The following is a 21,859-nucleotide window of genomic DNA, read 5'->3' on the forward strand; positions in this document are numbered from 1 at the left end:
AGCCCTGGGTCAAAACTGGCCCCGCCCCGGGGTCATTGATTTTTCCTTATATACATAGCAAAAACTTAAAAATCTTCTTTGAAAAAACCCAAATAACTAGAGTTTAGATATTAAGCATGCAACATCTTTAAGTAAATATCTACAAAGTTTGTTCAAATAAAAGCCCAGGGGTCAAAACTGGCCCTGCCCGAGGGGTGTCATTGTTTTTTACTCTATGTGTATAGTAAAAACTTAAAAAATCTTCTTTTAAAAAACCCAATGAGCTAGAACTTAGATGTTTTGCATGAAACATCTTCTTATGGGTGTCTACCAAGTCTGTTCAAATAAACAAATAAAAGCCCTTGGGTAAAAATTGGGCCGGGGGGGGGGGCTATATACAGGTGAGCGACCTCAGGGCCATCATGGCCCTCTTGTTCATCAATCTTCATGTATCATTAATTTTTATCAAGTTGTTATTGCAGTGACATAAAAGAAGCTTGTGTTTTATGACGGATGATTTATAGTAAATAATTATTCTGTAGGAAGCTTGATACGTGGAAGATGTCAGACTTTTCTTTGACATTTTTGTTTTGTTTACTGTTATTGATGAGACATTATACAATAATGTGTTAACCCGGCAGCCCATAAATACAGAACATGTCAAATAAAGTGTGAAATAAATTAGAGATAGGGACACATTACAAAGTGATAATGTATTGCAAATGCTGTGCAGCATCTAAATATAGGAGAGTAGGAAATGACAATTTGTTAAATTTGTGTTCATTTTCAGGAAACTATCACTTAACTGTAACAGAAAATGTGTTGCTAGTCTTCTATTTTATACCCTAAGTCTATAATAACAATAAACCATACAAAGATATAATGATTTGAGATAACTATGTCTGCTTTGCTTTGTGAATTCTTTTTAAAAAGAATTTCAAAACAGCTTTTCAGCTGCTTTATGAAAACCTTGTAACATGAATGCTAGCTGTTATAGTACTTCCCATGTGCTGCTACATCATATTGGAGCCAGGTCTGTCTGCGTGTCTGTTCAGTGTGAATGGGCTCCAAACTCTTGGCTTCTGAATTTTAGTATTTGAAATCCATTTCATGGGCATTGTGTAGTTCAAAATTCAAAGTATGGCTAGTGCATTATACAAATTTAACATGGTAGGTATTGATGCAAGATTACAGTACATTTGGTCATGAATGTATTTTTCGTGACATTTTATTTATATCAATAATATTTTTTTCCCATTAAATTGATAGCAGCATGATTTAACCAGGTCATCTTTGTTTTAAACTTAAAGGCCCCTTATGCTTCGGAAATGCTTTTTATTTCTATATCTCAAAAGCTTTTTAGTTGGTGTCCTGTTATAGTTTCCAAAAAGTTATTTAGTTGCCAATGACCTGAACCTGTTTCTATTGCCTATTGCAATTAGTACAGTTACAGTGATATAGTATTTTGTATGGAAATCAAAATTCTACATTGTTTATATTATGCGACTTTTATGACTCAGCACTTCTTAACTATTTCGACCTAACATAACTCACGTTTGCTCTTTCTAAAGAAGGAAAAAACATTAATTTTGTTTGTAAGACATGAATTGTGCCTTTAATGTCAAACTTAGACTGGCAGTTGTTCTGCCAATTTTCTGAATTTTGATTGAAAAGGAAACAAATGACAGGATTTCTGAAAAGAAAACGTAAACAAAATTTCTATGTTTAGAGTTTTAAATTTTACTTTTTGTAAATCAATAACTGCAATAATGGTCATGAGTGGTTTGGTATTTATTGAAAATAAAGAAATATTTTTATAATTTCATGGATTTCAATCTCTTTTAATAAATGTTCTATTTGTCTGAGAAGTTTATGACAGTCATTTTATTATTGATTATTTATTGAACCAAAGAGTGTTTCTATTAAGTTATCACTATTGCAACAATAGAACTGTCAAGAAACTGTGACAGAAATGAAACTTATAGGCTCAATTTATCCCCATTACTGACAGCCATAACACTTTAAATTTAATATATCTTTCACTTAAAAAACTAGACAGTTATTTTCTCCTTTTCTCTCCCTAACGGTTATAACAATCTGAAGACTGAAACTTACAACTTTGCTTTAATCACTCTTAGTGTTAGTCAGGTAATTAAAATGCCTCTAGTATAAGAGTCTGGCCATTTTGGACATCCATGAAGTCTGACCAGACTCTATACTTAACACTTCAAGCTTTTTGATAATGAAAAGTTGAGAAAAAAGATGAACAGTTGCAAGTTCAAAGCACAAAGTTAGTGGTGTATGGGTCAGCTTGCTGGCATAGCAATACATAATAATATATAATTATCATTATTGCCACATTGGTATGAAGTTATAAAATTTTTTGATGAATGGACGTATTCATTTTCTTGCCAGTATGTAGCTATAGAGAGTGTGTTGAAGAAAATAGGGAAAGATAAGGTAAATCTATCAAATGTTTGGTATGATGTGGAGAGATTTAGCTTGTCTGTTTACATTGTTATAGTTTTGTGAATGTTTTTGTTCACTTAAAGCTTGCTGCTTAGACAGTCATCATTATCATCATCATACTTAACCATTACTATTTTCATCATTATCATTTTCATTTGTCAGTAGCTGTAGCATTTTTTCTTTGACTTCAATCTTCATTATGGTAGACATCTTCATATTTACTATGATTATACCCCGAAGTTTGGGGGGGGGGGGTATAAAGGAGTCCCTAGGTGGTCGGTCGGTCCAGCAGTCCGTTGCATTTTCCTTGTCCGTAGCATAACTTAAAAACTAATGAATGGAATTCAATACAACTTCATACTATGATTAAGCACATTGAGAGGAAGTGCAGTGCACAAGAACCATAACTCTGTCCAGAATAATTATAGAGTTATTGCCCTTTGTTACTTTTCCTTTGCTTTTTTCTTGTCCAAAGCATAACTTGAAAACTAATAGTTGGAATTCAATACAATTTCATACAATGGTCAAGTATATTGAGAGGAAGCGCAGTGCACAGATACCATAACTCTTTCTTGACTCATTTAAGAGTTTTTGCCCTTTGTTACTTTTCATTGTCCAGTGCATAACTTGAAAATTAATGGTTGAAATTCAATGAAACTTCATACAATGGTCAAGGGCAGTGAGATGAAGTGCAGTGCACAAGAACCATAACTCTATTTGGACAAATTACAGTTATTGCCCTTTGTTACTTTTTTTGTCCAGTGCATAACTTGAAATCTAGTGGTTGGAATTAAATACAACTTCATACAATGGTCAAGGGCAATGAGAGGAAGTGTGGTGTACAATAACCATAACTCCATCTTCAGTATTTGTAGAGTTATTGCCCTTTGCATAACTTAAAAACTAATGTTTAGAATTCAATGCAACTTCATACAATGGTCAAGCGCAATGAGAGGAAGGGCAGTGCTCAAGAAGCGTAACTCTTTGTGTTCTTTTGCAAGGTATTCTGTTACTTGTAACTTCCTCATTAATCCGAAGCAGTCTTGCGGGTGTATTAATCACATTTAGTGATAGTTCTAGTTATCGTTGCCACAGTTATAGTAATTATCATCAACATTACCGGTCAGCACAAATAGGACTGTCATCATCCTAATGTCACCTGTTATCATCATCATTGTCATGATTATTTCCATAAATATCTTGACGTCACTTGTTGTTACAGCAACAGTAGCACTACTATTATCATCATCATCACCAACATATCACTGTGGTTGCTGTCATGGTTAAAAATATTGCACCTATACATTACATACTATGAGAGTTTTAGCAATATCTCACAGTATGTGGTAGAATATACAAGAGAAATATCTGACAATTGTTTGCTGTTCAAATTGGAATATCTGTCTCTCAGGTACCCACCCATGGGTGGCAACTTGGCAAGTATCATTATCCCCATATGGGCGGGTATCCACGGGACAAATATTCTGTTCCGAATGCAACATATGACAGATATTATTAATATTGGTCTACATATATGTTACATGTTCAGAAAGAAAAACAGGTACACAACATGGTACTGTCAAGGAAAGATCTGTTTATATATTAATTATAGCTTAAGTATAGGACATGAAACACTTTTGCATTCCTTTTACAATTTTTTTATGTGGATGTTAGATGTCTTCAGGGAAAAACCGCGTACTGATGTTAATGTGATGATGTTTTGTCTGACTTTAACAAATTAAATTTAGTTGAGATATTCAGATAAATGTAGTACTAATGAATGTTTTCAATTTAGACATTGCCATTTTATATTGAATCAATGTTTATATCAGTATGCGTTGTAGACCCTGATCTCCTTCATGATTATATCTGAGTACCAATATATGCTCGAAAATTTGTAAACTGTCAACACTTAACCTTCTGGAACAAAAAATAATCAGCCTTTGTCACCAGTACATCTGTGCACTCTGACCAGGCTCTATACTGTTGGCAGCTCAATTTTCGTTTTTTATACCCCCACAATGTGGGAGCATATAGCGTTGCACTTGTCCGTCCGTCCGCACTCACAGGACAGTAATTATGTGGCTAAAGGGACAATAGGTAACTGTTCTTTCTCTTTGATGTCATTCATTCCGTAATGCTTTTATGTGGGTATTTTCTTTTGTGTGGCTAAAAAGAACAATAGAGAGAACAATAGAGTAGCCACATAATTACTCTCCTGTTAGTCAACTTCCGTCCGTCCGTCCGTCAGTCCATACCTCCTGAAATCTTGTGAACGCAACTCCTCTTAAACCGGATGGCAGATTTTGCTTAAACTTACAGGGATGAACAACCTTAATGTGTAGATGGTAGTAGAGGAAGGAATTTTTGATGCAACCAAATTTAAGAGAATTATGGCCCTTTGTTGATTTTTTCATTATATACTATGTAGAAATATTGTGAACGCAACTCCTCTTAAACCGGATGGCAGATTTTGCTTTAACTTCCAGGGATTAACAACCTTAATGTGTAGATCGTAGTAAAGGAAGGAATTTTTGCTGCGACCAAATTTAACAGAATTATGGCCCTTTGTTGATTTTTAGTTTTCAACTTGTGGCACATGTAGTCCAAAAAATATTTGACCTAGAGTCATAAGATTGACAGAACAGTGGCGTGTGGGGGCATCCGTGTCCTTTTCTAGTTTTGGACACTTTTCTAGTTTGATATTGAAATTCCTTGAATTTGGAATGGATTGTTTCAAATTCAAAACTGGACAGATCCATTATAGAAATATAGCAGGTTAAGGGTTAAAAAACAGCAGGAGACTTTAGGTTTTCACATATTTATAAGGAAAATATGCAATTGTTCATTATATTTCTGTTTTAGAAGTCATGTTTTTGTTATAATCTAAACTTTGTATGTTATTGTAACGTTAAACAAATTGGTAAAATAATATATCTGTTTTATAGACATATTATTTTCATTTTGTTTTGTGAAAGGAAAAAAAGAATATCTTAGATAATGTATGGAATTTTCACTTTTTATAATGTATTAAATATTTTGATTTAAAAAGATGTCATGTTTAGCGAATAATTTATTGTTAATTTTTCTTACTCCATATTGAATGACAACAGGGCTAATTGATGATATTTTTCTTTCATTATTTATACCATGTTGAATCAACATTATTTCAGACTTGTTTGATTCAGTTACTTTTTAGCTCACCTGTCACAAAGTGACAGGGTGAGCTTTTGTGATCGCTTTTCGTCCGTCCGTCCGTCGTCCGTAAACTTTTGCTTTAAATGACATCTCCTCATAAACCACTGAGCCAATTTCATCCAAACTTCACAGGAATGTTCCTTTGGTGGTCACCTTTATAAATTGTTCAAAGAATTTAATTCCATGCAGAACTCTGGTTGCCATGGCAACCGAAAGAAAAATCTTTAAATATCTTCTTTTAAACAACCCCAAGAGCTAGAGCTTAGATATTTGGCATGAAACATCTTCTAGTGAGTGTCTACCAAGTTTGTTAAAATAAAAGCCCTGGGGTCAAAATTGGCCCCGCCCCAGGGGGTCATTGATTTTCCCTATATGCATATAGTAAAAACTTAAAAATCTTCTTTTAAAGAACCATAAGAGCTAGAGCTTAGATATTTGGCATGAAACATCTTCTAGTGAGTGTCTACCAAGTTTGTTCAAATAAAAGCCCTGGGGTCAAATTGGCCCCGCCCCGGGGGGTCATTGATTTTCCCTATATGCATATAGTAAAAACTTAAAAAATCTTCTTTTAAAGAACCATAAGAGCTAGAGCTTAGATATTTGGCATGAAACATCTTCTAGTGAATGTCTACCAAGTTTGTTCAAATAAAAGCCCTGGGGTCAAAATTGGCCCCGCCCCAGGGGGTCATTGATTTTCCCTAAACGCATATAGTAAAAACTTAAAAAATCTTCTTTTAAAGAACCCAAAAAGCTAGAGCTTAGATATTTGACATGAAACATCTTCTAGTGAATGTCTACCAAGTTTGTTCAAATAAAAGCCCTTGGGTCAAAATTGACCCCGCCCCAGGGGGTCATAGATTTTCCCTATATGCATATAGTAAAAACTTAAAAAATCTTCTTTTAAAGAACCCAAATAGCTAGAGCTAAGATATTTAGCATGAAACATCTTCTAATAAGTGTCTACCAAGTTTGTTCAAATAAAAGCCCTGGGGTCAAAATTGGCCCCGCCCTAGGGGGTCATTGATTTTCCCTATATGCATATAGTAAAAACTTAAAAAATCTTCTTTTAAAGAACCCAAAGAGCTAGAGCTAAGATATTTAGCATGAAACATCTTATAGTGAGTGTCTACCAAGTTTGTTCAAATTAAAGCCCTGTGTTCAAAATTGGCCCCACCCCGGGGGTCATTGATTTTCCCTATATGCATATAGTAAAAACTTAAAAAATCTTCTTTTAAAGAACCATAAGAGCTAGAGCTTAGATATTTGGCATGAAACATCTTCTAGTGAATGTCTACCAAGTTTGTTCAAATAAAAGCCCTTGGGTCAAAATTGACCCCGCCCCAGGGGTCATAGATTTTCCCTATATGCATATAGTAAAAACTTAAAAAATCTTCTTTTAAAGAACCCAAAGAGCTAGAGCTAAGATATTTAGCATGAAACATCTTCTAATAAGTGTACCAAGTTTGTTCAAATAAAAGCCCTGGGGTCAAAATTGGCCCCGCCCCAGGGGGTCATTGATTTTCCCTATATGCATATAGTAAAAACTTAAAAAATCTTCTTTGAAAAAACCCAAATAGCTAGAGTTTAGATATTAAGCATGAAACATCTTTAAGTAAATATCTACAAAGTTTGTTCAAATAAAAGCCCGGGGGTCAAAACTGGCCCTGCCCCAGGGGTGTCATTGTTTTTAACTATATGTGTATAGTAAAAACTTTAAAAATCTTCTTTTAAAAAACCCAATGAGCTAGAAATTAGAGTTTAGCATGAAACATCTTCTTATGGGTGTCTACCAAGTCTGTTCAAATAAACAAATAAAAGCCCTTGGGTAAAAATTGGCCCGGGGGTGGGGGGGCCTATATACAGGTGAGCGACCTCAGGGCCATCATGGCCCTCTTGTTTAAGATAAAATAGCATTATATTATTTATGAAAATGTTTGGAACTTATTAAATTAGAAATTCTGCATTTATTCCCTAAGTCATAATTGAATAGTTCCATTAGTGTTAATGTATTTTATGGGGTAATGTTTCACATGTCACATGTATAGTTATGTGCCTCACACTGAAAGCATTCAGTATGTTTTAACATGTAAGATGGTAAATTAAACAGATACTATAATTGATATATTTTAATGTTGTAAAATTGATGAATTATAAATGTCTATAATCTTAATACTATCATTAAACAAAATTTTATCTTTATGTCTTCTTTATTGATGTTTGCTTAATCAGGAGTTTTTTTTAGGAAAAGGGGAAGACGCTGGACGCTGGCTGGCTTAATGGATAAATTGTAATTTTACTTAATGACGTTGATAGATCAGAGATTTTGAAAACCTTTTGATAAATCTTATAATGAGAAATGTAAAAATATTTTTTTTTATGAAAACACTTTTAGAGAATGTTATGTGAATATCTCCTTGTCATGTTTGACTGCTTAGTGTGATAAAATGAATTTTGTTAATGTTTTCAAATTATTAACTTGTCAGTTTTGATATTAATATTAAGTTACTAATAAGTGTAGTTTAACTGTGTCTTTTATACTCAGCTTTGATTTCTTTTTATGTTTTACATAACTGTTTTATCTTACGATGTTGATAGTACACTAATGTTTCTATAGAATGTATGGTGTGACAATTAATTAACTGTAAAGTATTTAAGACAAAGTTTTCATTGAAATAATATTTTTACCAATAATCATTTTTTTTTAGGTGAAAGTGACTTAATGAGTGTATGATAAAATATTGTTTATTGTAACAATTTGAAGGATAAAATATTCAGATTATCTGTTTTGTTTTAACATTTTCTTTAACTTAGGTCTGAACAACTTTTTGTTCAAATAGTACATGAAATTTCATCTTCATTGCTCATACAAATCTCTTTGGGTGCACATGTCATTAAGCATTATTTCAGACAAATTATGCTGCTGTATATATGACCACTCTTGTCTTGTAGTTAATCACCCTCTTTAAGTTAAAATGGTGATAAAATAAATAACAAAAGCAATAACAGAATTGTTTATGATTTCCAGGCCGTATTAAGGAATGCCACAACACAAGCTCAGGTGGAAATGTTTGAGCAGGAAATGACACGAATGAAACTAGCTCATAAATTGGAAGTTAAGGTATAATTCATGCTGTGAAAATTATAGTTTCTATTGAAACAGAAAATTAAGGAAAGTCCTTAATTCATTGCTAATGTGTTATTATGACATTTCTTTAAATTCTTAAAATTGATTTTCTATATAGAAGACATAAATGTTATATTGCCAAATTTAGAAACCTTGTAAAAAGTTCTGATAACATTTAGATAGATTTCAATGTATTTGACTGTACAGAAGAACCAGGAGTTTTTGATGATTATAATTAGTATTAGTTGTTGAAGGCTATATTGAAAATATTCAATTGTATGAAACAGGAAGCAGTACAGAAAGCTGCCAGTCAACATGTAGACAAGCTGGAGTCCAAACAGAGGACCAGTCAAGGGCAACCTCACGATACGGAACCAGTCCAATCACAAGGATATTCAAAGTATGAAAGTCATTCAACCAGTCAGCCTCGTTCTGGTACAGTTCAGCACCAAGGGAATTCAAACATGAGACCAGACCAAATGGCACAGCAAGATAGACTTCAAGCTCAGGTAACATTCTGTGAAAGTAACTTAGGGGTTAAACTTCTTCTAAGCTTCCAGCTTTTGCACAAAATGGGAACCTTATGTTTTTCTCAATCATTGAAACTGGAAAATCTATTTAATTATTATGATATTGACATTATTGACATGATTTGATATACAACTAGGAAAAAAGAATTGTTTGAATTTTCCTTGCTTTTTCCACTTTGAAGTAAATCAGAATTTTTTATGACTTTAGTATTGTAAGTTTGAATATAGAAATCAACTCCAGTTTCAATTTAAAAATGTAATTATTTTATTTGAAAAATATACAACGTTTCGACTCAAGTCTTCATCAGGTATGACTTTAGTAAGAATTTCAAATCATTATAAAGCTGTATGTATATTTGATAGTGGACATTGAATTATAAATACCAAAGTTTACTGAAAATCAAATCTTAGTAGAACATTTATTATATTCTGTAGAAATCCGGTGAAAACTACAAAGAAATTGGATCAGAATTGAAGCTATTGTTAAATGAGATGAGAAACATGATAACTGACAGACAAGACACAAATCAAGGGAATGATAAACGTGGGCATGACAAAATGAAAGATAGGGAGAGTCAGCGAGGCAGTACAGCACCCTCTACAAGACATAGAGACATTAGAGGTAGAGATATCAAACTGACCAACAAATCTCGTCCTAAACTGAAGACTGCCGACATATTTCCAGTTGAAATGAAGAAGGCATTTACACATTACAGGTAGATTCTCTTAAATATAATGAAAATATTGCATACATTTCAAAAACACTGAGTAAAATGTGTTGTTTTTAGCTCACCTAACCACAAAGTGGTCAAGGTGAGGTATAGTGATGGGGCTTTGTCCAGGGTCCGACATCATGCGTCTTTCGTTTTCAACATTCAGGTTGTTAACACTCTAGCAGTCACAGTTTTGATTTGATCATAATCAAACTTTGTCAGAATGTTTGTCTTAATGAAATACAGGCCAAGTTATAATATGGGTCATCTTGGGTCAAAAACTAGGTCACCGGAGCTAACAATAAAAAAATATTGTTAACATTCTAGTGGCTGCAATTTTGACACAAACATCCTTGAAATCGATAAGGAAGGTCATTTTGATGATTTCTAGGTAAAGTTTGAATATGGACCATCCCTGATCAAAAACTAGGTCATATGAGCTAAAAATAGAAAATTCTTGTTAACACTCTAGTGACTGCAGTTTTCATCCAAATATCCTGGAAATTGATAAGGAAGATTGTTTTGATGATTTCTTGGTCAAGTTCGAATTTGGGTTATTTTTGGTCAAAAACTAGGTCACTGGAGCTAAAAATAGAAAAATCTTGTAATCCTAGTGGCTGCAGTTTTCATCCAAATATCCTGGAAATTGATAAGGAAGATTGTTTTGATGATTTCTTGGTCAAGTTCGAATTTGGGTTATTTTTGGTCAAAACTAGGTCACTGGAGCTAAAAATAGAAAAATCTTGTAACACTCTAGTGGCTGCAGTTTTCATCCAAATGTCCTGGAAATTGATAAGGAAGATTGTTTTGATGATTTCTTGGTCAAGTTCGAAAAAGGTTTGTCTAAGGTTAAAAATTAGGTCACAGGAGCTAAAAATAGAAAAATCTTGTAACACTCTAGTGGCTGCAGTTTTCATCCAAATATCCTGGAAATTGATAAGGAAGATTGTTTTGATGATTTCTTGGTCAAGTTCGAATTTGGGTTATTTTTGGTCAAAAACTAGGTCACCGGAGCTAAAAATAGAAAAATCTTGTTAACACTAGTACCTGCAGGTTTCGTCCAAATATTCTGGAAATTGGTCAGGAAGATTGTTTTGATGATTTCCAGGTCAAATTTGAATATGGGTTGTCTCGGGTCACAAACTAGGTGGCAGAGCTAAAAATAGAAAAATCTTGTTAACACTCTAGTGGCTACTGTTTTGATCCAAATAACCTTGAAATTGGTCTGAAAGTTTGTTTTGATGATTTCCTTGTCAAGCTGAGACATGGGTCAACTGGGGTCAAAAATTAGGTCACACCACCCAAATATGGAAAAACCTTGTTAACACTCTTGAGGTCACATTTTTGTCATCAAACTTGGTCAGGATGCTTGTCTAAGTAATTGCTTGGATGAGTTTGATGGGTCAGGTGAGCAATCTAGGGTCATCTTGGTCCTCTTGTTTAATTATTACTAGTTTAAGGACTTAAACTGTTTTTCTTTTTGTATAAATTTTGATAGAAACTGTTTATGTTGGTCAAATGTTAAGACTATTTTTATTTTCTACTTTTTACATTGCAAGTACATCACTTAAAAGTAATTCTTGCAGTAGGTATTATAAACACTGATATCAGTTTCTTATAATTTTAGAGTACCTCCAGCACCATCAGACATCAGTTACTATAGTGATGCTGAGGTAGATGATAGAATACACAACAGGTCAAGGTCACAGACTGGTACATATGCACTCTACTCCCCTGAACTAAAAGGTAAGGAGTATATTAATTCTGAAACAATATGTTAAATATTTGCCATCTGTTCCTTTAAATATCTTGACAGGTTTGGTACAAGCATTCATGCCTCAAGTGTGATACAATATCAGGAAGGTTTTTTTTGTCAAACACCATTTAAGACTAACTGGAGTATATGTCTGACACTGTGTAATCAAAATCACAACATAGATGGATAATGTTAGTGACATTAAATCACAAATATCTGAAATTACATCTTGTCATTTAAGTCTGATTGTCAACAAAACTAAGATAAAGTGAGGTTTTAGCACCTTAAAAAAGTGGAACAGCTAATGTAACAGTTTCATGTATATAATGTATCAGTAGTCATATATAAACAATTCACAGAGCTGAGAAACAGGCTTATGTGCACAGGGAAAGTCTTATAATGTATAGTTTGCTCTACTATTACAGAGAAAAGCACGAGATCTCGAGGTCGCCATAGGAGAAGTAGGTCAGCGGAGGCGTCGTATATGTTACCTAAAGACTCGAGTACATGGACAGATAGTGATTATAGAACATCTGATTATTCCCCTACAGCTCCAGAGTCAGATATTACTGGTAGGTTAACTAGTGTCAAGTCTCTAAATTCAATAAATATTTGCATTTTATAAGCTTGTGTGAAATCACATATACTATTGTGATGTATTGCAACTGATTTATTCTGTTTAAAAAAATCCAGAATGTAGTGGTTTGTTGTTATTGTTGTTTTTCTATTTAAAGTGTATTTTGTTAGAGTCTAAAGTGTCAGATATCTTTCCTGATTTTACTAATTTTTGTCTTCATATAAAAACCAGAAACTGTTACCTAATGAGGATATATACTGTGGTCATAAACTTTACATTATCTGCTGGACATCTGGGATAGTGCAGGCACTTTGCTTGAAGTTGTAATAGAACAAGACCAGTATTGAAATCTAATAACTAATGCTACTATGTCTCAAGCTCAGTAATGTTCAATCAAACCTCTTTAGTTGATAGCTTAATTAATGCATAGCTATAAAAATGAAATAAAGTGTTTTCTTTTCTCATTTGAAAAAAAAAACATTAATGTCTTAATGAGTCTAGGTCTGTAGTACACCCTCTATGATTTCTCTGTAGATTAATGATAGAATTTAGCAAGAATTATATTCTTGGGAACAGGAATGATGGGGACACTTTCGTAAAATATTTCAATTATTTAAGTGGCAAACTGAATGCTTGTTGATTATTCATTTTGTAAAATAAAATTTATATTATTTCTTTTAACCTTGAACCCTGTTGCCATCAGTATAGTGAACATTTGTGAAGTCTGACCAGGCTCAGCTGACCCATCTTTAGATTTTCATCTTGATATCCCCAACATTGATAATGGACTCCCAAATAATGGAAACTGGGAAATTCCATTTAAGAAATTCAGCATGTAATAGATGTATAGAAAGTAAACCCATTTATAAACATGTAAATACGTATTCTGTGTGAGTTATGAAACAAGTCCGGTACACATAGTCTCTTATTTCAAGCTTTTTATATTGCAGTGTTGTGATTACATATGCATGATTTTTGTAGAAGTAAAACAATTTTAACCATAGCAATTTGTTTGGCCAAGAAATAGAAATCTTAAATCAAATAAATACAGTGTAAATTTATTAATTGCATGCAGAGTTCTCTTAGAACCACTAGTTAATGAAGCTTTCATTATCATGTAGTTTTTGAAATATATCTTGCGTGGTGATATAGGCATATTTCAAGTGAAACAATATATTGTGTATGGTTTTTGCAGATACTAACACGTCTAGAGCCCTGACATCTGACATAGAGACTTCCTCCTTTACTCAAGATCTTTTAGAATCTGACTTAATTACCTCCCTTTCTGTTGGCTCTCCTGTAATGGAGAGTACTAAAGGTATCAGATGGTATAGTTATTGTGTAGATATAAACTAGAAAGAAGTATGCATGTAGCTCTTCTATAATCTGCTTCCCCTACCTGGTTAGTGGTATGTGTTGTATATGTGTAACCCTTTAGACAGAAAACATAGCAAGAGATATAATTTGTGTCTTCTTCAAACTAAAATCTTCTATGTCTTATTATTTCCAGTTCAAGCAAATGTTAAGTTTGTATTAAACATAATTCTTTGTGATTAAGTATCTGTCTCAGGATTTAAGATTAATTCTGCAGTTTTACCAACTTAAATACTAAATTTATTTTCAGATTTTTACATCACCCTTTCTAAATCAAAGAGTCCACTTAGTTAAGCACTCCACAAACATAATCGATGTTAGCATTACTTAGTTAAGCACTCCACAAACATGATTGATGTTAGCATTGACAAGATATTCATGCCTCCATAGGTTTTTTGAATAACTATTTAGAATGTTAAAGAAATGTTAGAAGGTACTCTAGTGTAACTAATATGATATAAAGATGCTTGCTCAATGCTGCATGGCTTGTTATTGTGTGTAGTTGCTTTGTGTGTAAGAATATCTAGTCATTGTTAATCTAGTCTAGCATGAACTGTTAAATGTTGTAAAAAGTAATATTGTATACATCATCTGATGTAAAAAAACTATTATACAAGCTCTCCAAAGGAATATTATGAAAAAAACTAAAGTCTATTGAAAAAGAGTGAAAAATAAGGAAAAAGTAGGATTATTTAGCGTAAAACTTGGATGTCAATTGATATACAATTGTTATGCCATATGACATTTTGATATTAAATGAATGATGAAAAAACTTTATTTTTTACATGGTTTTAATTGAGACAGTGATTCTAAGTATCATTGTAAAATGATTGTTTCTTTTTATAAGACTTTTTAATGTTGGTTTTATTAAAAGAGCACATGATAGCTTGTATATGTGCATACACAAACATGATAGCTTGTATATAAACTATATTACTAGAAGTTAGAGTGGATTTTAGTCCTGAATACAATTAAAACATTTATTGAAATCGTTTCTGAAAGAAGATTGTTGAATGATCTGTTGTAAATGTTACCAGCAATTTGCTTAATTAATATATCTAGAAATCTAGACATTACACAACCAAACTGTTAACATGGTTAAAGAAAATAATCTTCTTTGTCAATAAACGTAATAACTAGTAAATAATAAAGGTGCCAACAGCTATTGCTACAGGAAATGTATGTAGTTCAGAATACTCAAGTGTCTTTAGGTTCTGGTTAATTCTTATAGTAAACTTAATTTTACTCTGTCAAGTTAGTGTGATGTATTCAGACTACTTTAGAGAATTAATCCAAAATATTACTTGAGGGAATTAATCAAAAAAATATTTCCTGGCAAATCAAACAAAATTCAAGACTATATAGTTACTTTGATGTTACAATTCTTGATTAAAAAGATATGTTTTTAAAATGAAATTCATATCGCAGCTCTGCTAGCAGAAATGAATCACCTTGGTTTAATGTGACAGCATGGCTGAGTGGTTAATTTATTGCATGTGTTGTTCAACCCCTGTTTGTGGCAAGCTTTTGTGTCCTTGAGCAAAAATTTCTTCACTCATTGCTCAGAATGTTTTGTTCCAGAAAAAGAATAGAGTGTGTTTCTATGAGATTATAGCTTGCTACACTAAGATAAATGTCTGTATAAACTAATCACCAAGGTTATGACCTTGTGTACATGTACAATTTGTTTTTAACATTCATGTGTTAGGGTTTCTATTTATCTTGGAATATGTCAAGATAAAAATTGTATTGACAATTGTATAAAAATCTGTTATCTTTAATAATTCAACCGGTAAAGAAAGTGTGAAATATTTGACTGCAAGTAAAATAGATTATAGGGATTTCCAGGGAGGTAACAGTTTATTTCAGGCAGCAGGGCATTGCCATTAGTATAATATTTGTTTATTCTCAATTGTATATATTGCAGGCAGTACACATTTCAGCATCAACTTAATTTGTTCATATAACATTTACCAAATAACTTGGATAATATCATTATTTTAATAAAAAATATTCAAGCTGATTAGCCAGTATTTCATATTGAATTAAGATAGCCTAACCATGTCCATAGGAATTATAAGCAGTCTTTGGATACAATATATGACAGTTATGTTGGCATGAAATGAAAAAAACAACTTTTTTCTTTTTTTAATGAGAAATATATTTTCAAGTTCAGTTTGTAAATCCTATATACTTGCAGAGGATCCATCTCCACCAAGTAAATCAATACCAGATACACAACTTCTCTGCAAGCGTCTGGAGGAGAAGATCATCAGCCTTACACGTATGGGAGATAATCTACAAAAAGAAAATAAAGGTAATAATCATGAAAAAAGTGGCCATTGAAGCTTCTTAAATGTGTGCAGAGTTGTTAAAATATATCTTTTTTAAAACAGAATGCACAATTTTTATGTTGAATTTAATACAATTAGAACAAGATTGACTTTGTTCATTTTACAGTGAAATATTGACATCAGTACCAATTGCATTACACTTGCAAGTTAATTTAATTATTTTTTAAAACAATTAAGACATTAAGCCATTTATGTTTTGTTTTTTTTCAGAGATGGCAGATCTGATGAAAACACAGGGCAAAAAGTTGAAGAAAGTTAAAGAAAATGAGAAAAAATACCGTAAAACACCAAGATAATAGTGCGTCTTGCTTAGGTTTTAACTTGAACAAATCAAAATTGATGCCAGATCTTTGTCATACAGAACGTTGCATTTATATAACCCAGAATATGTAAATCATGTAGAAATTAATTGTCTTATCAACATTTATGATAAAAATATAGTTATTAGAGATAGTACCAGTCCCTGGATTTATTGTGAACATATAAATGTGAGTCTTGCCTTAGTCTATTTTTGTAGTCTGATCACATTTCCGGAGTTTAAACCTTATGGTGTGATTGTGAAAACAGAACGTGTTGTCTGTTATATAACCTCATGGAAGTCAGAAATTGCTGTATATATGTCTTTTCCATATATCTATTTCCACACATGATCTGGGGAAAAAACACCTAACTTTGCATTGAGGAAACTAACGGGGGTAATTGTGACTAGAATATCTAAGCATCAATGTTGTTGTTTTTTACTACTTTAACTGTGTTGCAGAGTTATGACTCTTAAAGCTGTTTAGCTTTATCTACATGATAAACAACTTATATATAAGCCGATTACATATACAGAAAAAATATTAAGTACTGGTAAAACCAAGCTGAATATATTGATTTAATATTATCAAAACTGAAATGCATTAGTAGAATATAGAGGTTGATATTTAACTAAGTTGGATTGTAGTTTACTTTCTCCTGCTTAAGATCTTAAGTATATTTATAAAGACTTCGAAGTTAACTGAAATATACGGTTGATTTAAGAACATAGAAGGGCCAAAGTTTGTTGACAGCTCCTCTTGTTATGTTTTCTTGTAAATAATAATTTCCTACCTCTATTGTAGTTGTCTATTTATAGCCGAGAGATTATTGTACAAACATGTGTATATTTGTTTGTTTATAAATGTACAGTACATACATCATCATGATATGTAATGCTTTGTCTGAGCTTATATATACACTATTGTTTGATTTGTTTAGCATTTCTCTTTGGTTTATCAAAAAAACTAGATAATATTGTATACATACAATCAATTATTAACCTTTTATTGAACAAATTTAAAATTGTAAATGAGCACTACTTAATTTATTTATTTTTTTATTTATTGGATGTTTTTGTATAATTTTAAACATTCTTTATTCTATGATCTGAAACACCAGCATAATGCATTTTTATCCAACTACATACGATGAAATACATCATAGCGGCTAGGATATTTGTGTGTTACTATTTTACATTGTTAACAAACAGCATTGATTTGATCTAACTGTGATACATTTTTATAATACACATGTATACTTGTATTGTTTATATGGATTGGGCCTGTCTTGTAGTTTTAGAGATAACTTTAAGTGCAATTTCTGGAGCTTACAGCAAACAAATTACTGAAATATTATCGTTAATACTTTTGCACTAGAGTAAACTTTAGATTTAGTTCTATGTGTTATATTGTTTACTAGTTGTAGGCATCATACACAAGTGTAAAGTTATTGTTAGAAATAATTTCCTGTAATCTGGAAAGACATGTTGAAGTTATAATGTATTCATTTTTGTATAACAATTTTATATAAAATGATATTAGTTTATAAGCATGTGCTAAATTAAACATGAAACTTGTAAATGATATTCGTGATAATTTTTTCCATGGTTAACCCATATGTAAGGTAACCAATTCATGCCATAAATACTCCGTGATGTACAACTGTATGGAAGACAGTTGAACTTCCACAAATTGATTATAGGAACAGTCCACATACTTCCAAACTTTTGTTTTTAAAAACTCTACATACTTTCAAATACCACATGTGGATTAAAGTCCTATTTACTTATGCTCAAATTCAGCATGAAAATGTTCCTTTATAAGGCTGCATTATTTGCATGGGTATAATAAGTTGCCACTAGCAAGGTAAGGGTTATTGTATTATGATAATGTGTAGTTCATGTGGTGAGATTGAAATTACAATCTATTCTAAAAGGACTGCATTGCTTCTAAAAGGATAATTAAACAAATATGACATTTCAATAAGAATCCCTTTATGTATGTAATTTGTTAATTGTCCTCTTTCATAACTTACTCATTCTATCATTTCTCCGAAATTGCAGACAGTTGCTAAAAGAATGTACATGTATACTAACATTTATTTTGATCCTTATTTTAAATCATTTTGTCATCTCCCAATAATCAAGATGTTCCTTTTAATTCCCCCCTTACACCAAAGTTCTTTTTCACAATACGGTTTTAATTTCAGGAACTTGTAAGTAATAAATTGAATGAAAAAAATGCCGATAGCTTGCTAGAAATGACTTAAAGGTGTCCTTTGAAATGAAATAGAAGTGGTACTAAAACTACTGAATTATTATGATTGTATCACTGAATTTTTTGTGCTTTATTTTATGGCAACTGGAAATAAATTTATAAGCTGAAAACTATTATCAAGAGGAAGAATTTGTCCCTTTTTGGTTATTATATAATGAAGACGTAATATAAAAATGTAATAGAAATTCATATGAGAAAATGTTACTGCAATGATCTGTTAACACTTGGTAAGAATTGAAGGTAATCAATATTTATGAGTGAAGCAAATATGGTAACTGTTTGTTACAAACTAAATGATATATGCAGTACGTTATAAGGTTAATGTAAATAGACCGTCATTTCTTATTTAAGACAGTAATGAGTGGGTGATGATGCAGTGATTACAAATAAACTTGATTAAAATAGACGATATACATATTTGCCAATTAAAAGATATAATTTTTTTTTGGTTTTAATCCTTATTGCACTAAATATATTCAATGTACATACTGTACCCATCCTGCAAAATTATTCATCATTTTCTGAAAATATACCCTGACTAAATAATGTACAATGAAAACCATGAACAAACATTTAAGCGAAATACCAGTTCCCTGGAACATACTGGTCTCAATTGGTCTACAATGGTCGCATGGGCATAATCTGTTACCACCAGCAGTAATTAAAAGTTAATATAAGAAAATACGCATACAATTTTATTTAGACATTAATTTGTCAATAACTTTTAAGTGGTGCAATAAACATCTTTGAACCAGTTTTTACACGAAGTACGTTTAAACACGATAGTTGCTGGATAGATTAATTCCTTACACTATCTCTAATGCATTATAGCTTGATTTTTTTGGTTTGAAAAAAGGGGCGTATGTTCTAGTGCCACAGGGTTGGCAGTCAACTGAATACAAGTGTCATACAGAACAAAACCTACTACTCTATTCTATATTTACATTTTTTGTGCAAGGAATGAAGACATGCGGTTGTCCCTTACCACGACGGGAAAATCGTTATATTGTCAATCTTTATTGGCATTTCTTTACAGTTGGCATTGAGGCTGATATAATAAACACTATTGTTAAGTGCCATTGCCGGCCAAATTAAAAGGCATAAATAACTATCTTCAGGATTATTAACCCTTTGTCGAATAAAAAACACCAAAAAAAAAGAAGAAAAAAACCTCCATGAGGTCACCGGTCATTTATATACGAGTCCTTATATTCGCTCTCCACATTTTATCCGTATTTATTTAATCCCTAAGCGCCGACCTATCGTTTTTTAACAATTTCATATAAAATCAGAGAAAACAGTAGGATCTATGATATTAATAGGATAAATTTGACATCTTTAGATTTATTGTTTTATTTTGCACTCGCAGACACATTTCATCTGGTGCAAGGTTCACCTGCTGCTACAGTGACTTGGGAAAATAATTCATGACAAGAAAATACCGATGGATGCTTTATGATGTCGCTGTTTGAAGACTTAAACTTAACTAAAAATTAACCTTTAAAAAACTATTTTGATGCACTGCACCGGGTGCGCGTAACCATGGTTAATCGATATCACAGGGCAAAAAAAAAAAAAATTAATTATGCTTAAATGGTTATCGACCGCCGTACATATGATTAGAGAGCCGCCGTTAATTTTTTAAACTTCAGTAGGTAGGTCTAGTCACATCTGTTGTTTTATCCAAGTATGAATCAACCATAATGCTCAATGATCAATTTCACATCTGGAACTGTGCAAATGGTCCGAATTTCATTCATAGCTGTACATCAAAGTACAAGAAAGTACGTCAATTCATCCAAATCTAGATCAGCTGATATCAAAATTCAATTTTACATTTTAACTGTGCATATAGTCCAAATTTAATAGCTGTACATCAAAGGACAAGAAAGTTGATCACTTCGTCAAATTATCTAGGTCAGTTGTTATCAAAGTTCAATTTTATATGAAAAAGTGTGCACATGATGCAAATTTCATAACTGTACACCAAAGAATAATATAGCAGGTCACTTTCTCATTTTATCTATGTCAGCTGATAGTAGGTCACTTCGTGAAAATCAAGGTCAGCTTTTATCAAAGTTCAATTGTGCACAAGGTCCTTATGTCATAGCTATATATAGAAAACAATAAGAGAATCCCAAGATCAATTAAAGGTGAAGGTCACAATTAAATTATGCAATTTGTTTGTTTGACTACAAGTCTTGTTTTGTCAAAGTATAAATCAAATCCGTACATAAATAACAAAATTATGACAATTTAACCAAAATTCAATAATTTGACATTGACAGTCAAGTTCATTTAGAGCTCAAAGTCAAGGTCAGCTCAACCTTTCAGAAGGTCTTGTCCAAGTTTCAAGATAATCCATACATTAATTACTAAGTTATTCAAAGTGTTCCGTAAATCGCTACACAAATTGTCTTGGCAAAATTTTTCTTTTAAAATATATTTTTAAAGTATGACATTTTCAGTTAGCAATTTTATCTAGAGTTTCTATTCACGTTTTTTTTATATCTGTATTGATTGATTTTCAATACTTTATGAAACATAACCACAGTTTCAAAACGTAACCGACAGCCCTCGCATTATGAACTACTAATGAGACCTTCAAAAGGCGAAATAACGACACTTATAGAAGCTAAATAAATTTATAACAATTGGCAACAATGCATTGTTCATATGGTATTTATAGCTTGAATGACAGTGATTTAAAACGTTTGAATTTTATTCTAGGATTGTTTTGAAAATTAGTACGAATACGTAATCGAACTTAAAACAGTTAAAGTCAGGACACATTTCACCATGTTTAAATATTATTAACAGTTGATCATTTCACACTTCCTTATAAAGTTACATGTATATATACACCCTCAAATTTTTGATATACAGAAATTTTGAATTTGACAGAAAGCAATTTAATTTTTCATATGCCTTATCTGGTCAAAATCTTTAATTGTCACTGTGTTTGAAGAGAGAATAACACGTATCTAAAAATCTTACTCGATTATTTCTTATAACATTTATCAATTTCATTCAACAAACATCCATTGTATGTTATGGTGTTAATGTTAAATGTCCGCTCTACAATAACCTCAAGCTGACTTCATTGAAGACTAATCTAATTAAATAACAATTTGTTTGTAAACAGCTGGTTATAAAATAATGTCTGACACCAGTGTGGACAGTAATATTCTCCGTAGCAATGTTCCGAG

General features: G+C 32.0%; 1 protein-coding gene across 1 annotated transcript in view; it reads left to right on the plus strand.

Annotated features, from left to right (window-relative positions):
• LOC132737807 (coiled-coil domain-containing protein 158-like) overlaps positions 1-16,903 on the plus strand; it is a 40,448-nt gene extending 23,545 nt beyond the window's left edge. The window contains exons 18-26 of the mRNA XM_060725153.1: positions 2,332-2,439; positions 8,672-8,764; positions 9,058-9,279; positions 9,736-10,016; positions 11,641-11,759; positions 12,195-12,341; positions 13,542-13,664; positions 15,921-16,037; positions 16,285-16,903. Of these exons, the coding sequence (XP_060581136.1) occupies positions 2,332-2,439; positions 8,672-8,764; positions 9,058-9,279; positions 9,736-10,016; positions 11,641-11,759; positions 12,195-12,341; positions 13,542-13,664; positions 15,921-16,037; positions 16,285-16,370 (1,296 nt within the window). The 3' untranslated portion in view covers positions 16,371-16,903. The remainder of the gene's footprint in view (positions 1-2,331; positions 2,440-8,671; positions 8,765-9,057; positions 9,280-9,735; positions 10,017-11,640; positions 11,760-12,194; positions 12,342-13,541; positions 13,665-15,920; positions 16,038-16,284) is intronic.
• Positions 16,904-21,859: the final 4,956 nt, after the last annotated feature.

This window comes from Ruditapes philippinarum, unplaced genomic scaffold, assembly GCF_026571515.1.
Source record: "Ruditapes philippinarum isolate M1 unplaced genomic scaffold, ASM2657151v2 ctg6713_1_1_1_1, whole genome shotgun sequence".
NCBI lineage: Eukaryota > Metazoa > Mollusca > Bivalvia > Venerida > Veneridae > Ruditapes > Ruditapes philippinarum.